Source organism: Cyrtonyx montezumae, unplaced genomic scaffold, assembly GCF_038088225.1.
Source record: "Cyrtonyx montezumae isolate F1298 unplaced genomic scaffold, pur_monq_1.0 scaffold_51, whole genome shotgun sequence".
NCBI lineage: Eukaryota > Metazoa > Chordata > Aves > Galliformes > Odontophoridae > Cyrtonyx > Cyrtonyx montezumae.
In genome coordinates this window covers 786936-792935 of record NW_027072058.1, presented here as the reverse complement: position 1 = coordinate 792935, position 6000 = coordinate 786936, and the positions used below count along the sequence as shown (strand labels likewise).

Here is a 6000-nt window from a genome sequence, read left to right as displayed (position 1 = left end):
GAGCCGACGCCCGACAGCGCCGTGCCCCCCGGTGCCAAAAACATTCCGTTTTCTGTATTTAATAACCCCCTCCCCACCACCAAACGCCCCCCTCCACCCCCGTGCCCCCCCCCCCTCACCCAGCCTTGTAACTCCTCTCCCCCCCCAAAAAAAAAAGGAAAAGAATTACCCCCCCCCCAATCCCCTCCTTCTTAAAAAAACACTAAAAAATAGAAAAAAAAAAGAGAATAATCATCTCATCCTCCCCACGTGGCTCAGACCCCCCCGCTACGACCCCCCCCCCTCCGCTGGGACCCCCCCCCGGCACACAGGGCAGGAGGGAGCCCAAGGGATGGGGGGAATCTGCCTCTGCTCCTGTAATCCCCCCCCTCCCACCTTCTGCTCCCACAGCACTGGGGGGGGAGGGGGGAAGTATTTGTGTGTGGGGGGGGTCACAGTTTGTCCCCCCCCCCCCCGCACACTTGTGCTGGCTGTTACACACACGGTGGCAATGAGCTGTGATGCTGTGGAGCAGTGCTCCCCCCCCCCCTCCCCCCCCCCCCCGTCAGCACTGCCTGGGAAGGCTTCACCCCCCCCGAAGGGGCAAACAGCCCCCCCCAAATCTCACAGAGTGTGTGTGTGTGGGGGGGGTGCCACACCACCAGCACAGCCCCCCCCTGCCCACACCCAGTGGCCCCCTGCCAGGCTGAGCAGAGTGGGGGGGGTCAAGCCATACCTCCCTGGAGCCCCCCCAGCTCTACAGGGCAGGCCCCAGTGCCCAGAGAGCAACCCCCCCCCCCCAGCCCCGTCTGCGTGCTCAGACAGCACTGTGATCTTCCTGTCCCCCCCCCCCCCAGACCCGAGCGCCAGACCGGGGCCCCCCCCATCCCCCCCCCCTCCCCAGGGACCACTTTTAAAAAAGGAACTTTAATATGAAGGATTTTTGTTTTCTCGGGTTTTTTTTTTTCCTTTTGTATCGGAAAGGACCTCCAGCCCCTCCCCCACCCTTCACCACCCCCCCCCCACTGCCGCACGGCCTGGCCCCCCCTCCCCTGTACAGCCTGGAGCCGGGCCCCCCCCCCCCCATAGCCATTCTGTGTAGGGTTCCCCTCTTTCTTAACCCCGAGTTACTGATGGAAACAACAGCCGGGGGGGGGTGGGGGGGGGGGGGGGGAAGGAAAAAATAAAATAAAAAAGGAAAAAAAAAAGAGGAAAAAAAAAAGAACATGCGATTCCCCCCCCCACCTAAAAAAAAAGAGACCCCACACACCGAAGGAAGCGACCCCGCACCAATAAATGGGATTTGATTTTTTTCAGGAGGCGCCGTTTGGCTCTCGCTCAGCGGGGGGGGGTCGGGGGGGGGGGGGGGCAGGAAGCAGCCGGCAGGGGGGAGCTGGGGGGGGGGAGGGGGAGGATGGCTGGCACGGGTTTATTGTGCTACAAAGCTTCACAGTGTCACGTTGGCGTGGGAGCCGGCAGCACACGGCGCTGCGGGGGGGCCCGGATCCCACCCCCCCCCATAAGGCACCCACGGCGGGGAGGGGGGGGGGGGGGGGGAGGGAGAGACCCCCTACACACCCCCCGTCCCCATACAGCAGAGACCTCAACCTTGCTGCTGGGGGGGTGAGGGGGGCGACGTGCGTCCGTGGGGCTGCGTTAGTCGGCCCCCGTCGATGTGGAGGGGGGGGCGGGGGGTGCCGGGGTGCCCGTTGAGGTGGGCGGGGTGGGGGGTCGCCTTCTTGGGGGGTGACGGGGCAGGCAGCCCCCGCCGGGCAGCAGCGCTTGGGGCCGAGCGGCGGCCGCTGCATCTTGTGCTCCAGCAGCATGTGGTTCTGGGGGGGCAGCCCCAGGCAGGCCCTAGAGCGAGGAGAGGGAGCCGGTATTGGGGGGGGGGGGGGCGCACCCCACGTGGCGAGGAGCGGGGGCCCGTGGGGATGAGCCCACCCACACCCCAAACGTTGGGTACGGGGACCCACGTGGTCACCTCCGGGCCGGGGGGACCCCCGCCCACCCCCGCGGGGGGGTACCTCAGGATGTTCTCGATGCAGCTGGCTGCGCGGAAGAGCGCGTTGACGACGGGGGTCCCCTCGGGCACCAGGGGGGCTTTGCAGAGGAAGGCGACGATGGAGAGAACGCTGTGGAAGCTCTGGAAGTCGGGGTCGCTGTCGGTGCAGAACGTGATGCGCTGGCACAGCTCGGTGAGGACGGCCAGGTCCAGGATGATGGGGCTGGCCAGCAGCGAGTCCTGCGGGCGGAGGGGGGGCTCGTGGTGAGCCCGGCACGGGGCTGTGCCCCACACCCGCCCCACGGCCCCGCACCTCGCACGTGTTGTGGATGACGATGGTGTTGGTGCCGCCCATCATGATCTCCGAGGTGTACTCATCCAGGGCGCGTTTGCTGTCCCCCACGTAGGGCACGTACTTGATCACCACCTGCACGGGGACCCCCATCAGATCCCGCCCCCCCCAGACCCCCAACCCGCCCCCCGCCCCCCCCCCACAGCCCACTCACGCAGTGGTCGGGTTTGTCCTGCGGGCCGTACAGCACCGGGTTGGCCTGCACTGTGTCATCCACCACGTTGCTCTTGGAGATCTCCTTGGAGCGGAACTGCTGCGGCGCGGAGAGGTTCTTCCCATCGTTGTTCCCCAGGTGGTTGTAGCTGACAATGGACCTGGTCTGGGGGGGGGGGGCGTGGGGGGGGGGGGGGAGGCAGAGGGAACCACGGGGGGGGAACCATGGAATCATTGAGTTGGAAGTGGTTCGGTGGTTGGCTCACGCAGAGAGGACAGGTCAACCCGGCTCCGTGCCCCGACCCACAGAGGACAGGTCAACCCGGCTCCGTGCCCCGACCCACAGAGGACAGGTCAACCCGGCTCCGTGCCCCGACCCACAGAGGACAGGTCAACCTGGCTCCGTGCCCCGACCCACAGAGGACAGGTCAACCCGGCTCCGTGCCCGCACACACCTTCAGCCCGGCGCCCACCAGGAAGTCCACCAGCACCGACTTCAGCTTGGTCTGCCCCGACTTGAAGTCGTCCCCCGCAGATGAAGACGCGGTGCTGCGCTTGCCAGCTCCCCGGCCCCCGGCACGAAGGTGTTCTGGGGCGACCCATTGATGTAGGCGCAGCCCTCCAGGATGCTGGCCACGGCGAAGAGCGTGGACGGGGACACCTCCAGGCCTCGCTGCGGGGACACCGTGGGGCTCAGCACGGCGACGCTTCCCCTCCGCATCCCCCCCCTCGTCCCCTCACCTCGACGGCCCGCAGCAGGTTCTCGGCAGTGTCATTGAGCCCCGGCACCACATCGCAGAAGCGCTCGGTGTTGGCCGTCCACAGCACGATGACTTTGTCCACCCCACTGCTGGCCCTGAAGTCCCGGATGTCCCTGCGGATCTGCTCCACCTGCGGGGATGGGGACGCAGTCGGGTCACTGTGCTGCCCCCCACCCTGTCCCCGTGTGAACCCCTCCCCCCCCAGCACCTGCTCGGCCTTGGAGCCACGCAGCACGTTGTCTGCCCGCTCCTCCTGGTTGGCGGCGATGAACTCGGGGATGTAGATGGAGGGTCGGGGCTTCATGTGCTCCATGTGCGGCCACAGCTGCTCCTGCAGCGCCCAGTCCAGCACCTCGGCACGCCGCATGGCCTCGGCCAGGTTCAGCGAGGAGATGTCCCACCCTGCAGGACAGGGGCACGCTCAGCCCCCAGCCCCCTGCTTCCCCCCCCCCCCCCCCCCCGGCACCCTCCTACCATCAAAGACGATGTCGTTGGGGTGCACCATGGGGAGCAGATCCCGGAATGGGACGTAGACGTCACCAGTGGGGCCAGCACCCAGGCACACGGTGGAGGCCTGCAGCAGCGAGCCGTAGTAGTTGGCTTTCTGGGGGGGGGGGGGGGAGGAACGCAAGGGTGAGAGATCCCCAAAAAAACAACACCTCCAAAGCAGGGGGGGACCCAGCAGGGCCGACCCCTCGCCCCACCTTGCGCCCGGTCTTGGTCATCCAGGACAGCCCCAGGCGGTTGGCCAGCACGGCCGCCGTCACCGTGGTGCCGTTGTTGCCCCCCCAACCCACGAGCATCAGCCCCAGGCGGGGCACGTGCCGCGCCGTGCGGAAGGTGAAGCGCGTGGAGCAGGGCCGGACCTGCGAGGAAAGGGGGGGGGGGAGAGGGGTCGGCCCGTGGGCACCCGGCGGGACGGCACCGCGACGCTGTGCGCGGCTGTCCCCGCGTCCCCCACCTTGGTGACGCCGCCCTCCCTGCAGACGTGCGTGGTGCTGTAGGTGTACTGCGCCTCGATGAAGTCTTTGCTGTACGCGACGTCGGGGCTCTCCACCACGAAGGGCTCCGCCATTGTTCCCGCTGCGGGGACGGGAGGAAAACGGAGCCCGGCTCCGCTGGGACGCGGCGGGGACCCACGGGACACCGCCACGCGCTGCCGTTCACACCGCGTGGGGGGGGAAAGGGGGACACGGGGCACGCGGGAGGCAGCGCGGGGATGGCGCGGTCTCTGCTCCCACGGAGGCAGCGTGAGCTGCGGGGCCACGCGGGGACGGCACCGAGCGCGGCCGCGGAAAGGACGCGGAGAACGGGACCGTCCCCGCGGGGGGTGACAGACGGACACGCGGAGACCTCCCCCCCCCCTCCCACAGCCCCCTCCCCCGGCGCTCACCTGGAGCCGGGCGGCTGCCGGCGCTGCCCCGCGGGGATGTGAGCGCGGCCGGGGCTCCCCCTCCGCTCCCGCCCTTAAGCGGCTCCCAGCGCCCGCCCCCCCTGGCCCCGCCCAGCCCAAAACTTTCCATCGGCTCCGGATCCCCCCCCTCAACCCCCGCCCCGCGCCCGCACGTGCCCCGGTACCGGGGGTTCGGGAGGGGACACCGAGAACAGCCCCGGACCGGGATCCCCCCCCGCTCAGCCCCGTTCCGGTGCGTCCCCCCCCCCCACCTCGGGCTCTCACCGGCGCTCGTAGCGGGACGGGACGGGACGGGACGGGCCGCCTCCGGGAGGGAAAGCGGCCGCTGACCCGGGAAGGGGAAGTGGCACCGGGGCCGGGGGGTCCCGCCGCTGCCTTCCGCCCATTCACTGCCCCGCGCCGGCGGCTTCCGGAGCGGCGGGGGGACCCGGCGCCTTCCCACGGTGCCGCTCCCACGGTGCCACCACGGCCCGGAGCTCCCGCCCCTGAGCACACCCCCCCCCCCCCCGCAGCCCCCGGCTCTGCCATCCCAGAGCCCACGATCCCGCAGTGTCCCACGGGGATCCCCCGCAACACCGTCCCGCTCGGCCCCCGTCACCCCGGGGTCGCCGCGGAGGACGGACGGGCGTCGGGGCGGCGAGGAGGTCCCGGTTTCAATAGGAAGAATCCGCTTCAAAGCGTCCCCCGGAGCGGAGCGACGCTCCGAGCCCCCCCCCCGGCGCTCCGTCCTTCCCCCACCCACGATCCCCGCGAGGCGTGAGGACAGCTCGGCCCACGGGGGGAGCGGGGACGGGGACCACGGGAGGCAGCGGGCACCGTCCGTGGGGAGCGACCGCGTTGGGGCCGCGGGACAGAGGGACGCGGCCGGGATGGGGGGACACCTCCGGGACCGGGGGACGCGGGCGGGCCCCGAAGGCCCCGTCCGGGCCGCGGGCGTTGGAGGAACAATGCTCCTTCAGAGGACAAAATGATCCCCGCGATGGAATTCAGCGCCTCAGCAAATTATTGAAACAGAAATAACATTTCTTTGTACAATAATCCATCGGGCGGGGAGGGTCCGGGCAGCGCTGCCAGGGGCCGAGAACTGGTATTTTTCCACTGCTTTTCCTCCTTTTTTTTTCTTGCCCCCCTCCCAGAACTCCCACCATTGTTCCTTCCCACCCCTCCCACGCGGTCCTGTTCCCTCGCACCGTGGGCCGAGTGCCCAACGCCTCCGCTCGCGGCTCGGGGCTGGCGGGGACCCAACGGGCGCAGCCATGGAGACCGCCCCGGCCCCGCAGCAATGGCACCGCGACCCCCATCCCACGACCCCCCCGAGGGGTCCGGGTCCCGTTCT

At 69.3% G+C, this 6000-nt stretch overlaps 1 protein-coding gene across 1 annotated transcript; it reads right to left on the bottom strand.

Annotated features, from left to right (window-relative positions):
• Window positions 1–1582: 1582 nt before the first annotated feature.
• ISYNA1 (inositol-3-phosphate synthase 1) lies at window positions 1583–4722 on the bottom strand. Its single transcript, XM_065748672.1, is given in 14 exon segments — window positions 1583–1723; window positions 1725–1836; window positions 2007–2224; window positions 2298–2411; window positions 2491–2655; window positions 2945–3022; window positions 3024–3044; window positions 3046–3162; window positions 3231–3380; window positions 3459–3652; window positions 3725–3854; window positions 3955–4116; window positions 4212–4333; window positions 4644–4722. Coding segments are annotated over 13 exon segments (1716 nt in total). The 5' UTR covers window positions 4326–4333; window positions 4644–4722.
• Between the last annotated feature and the right edge of the window lie 1278 nt (window positions 4723–6000).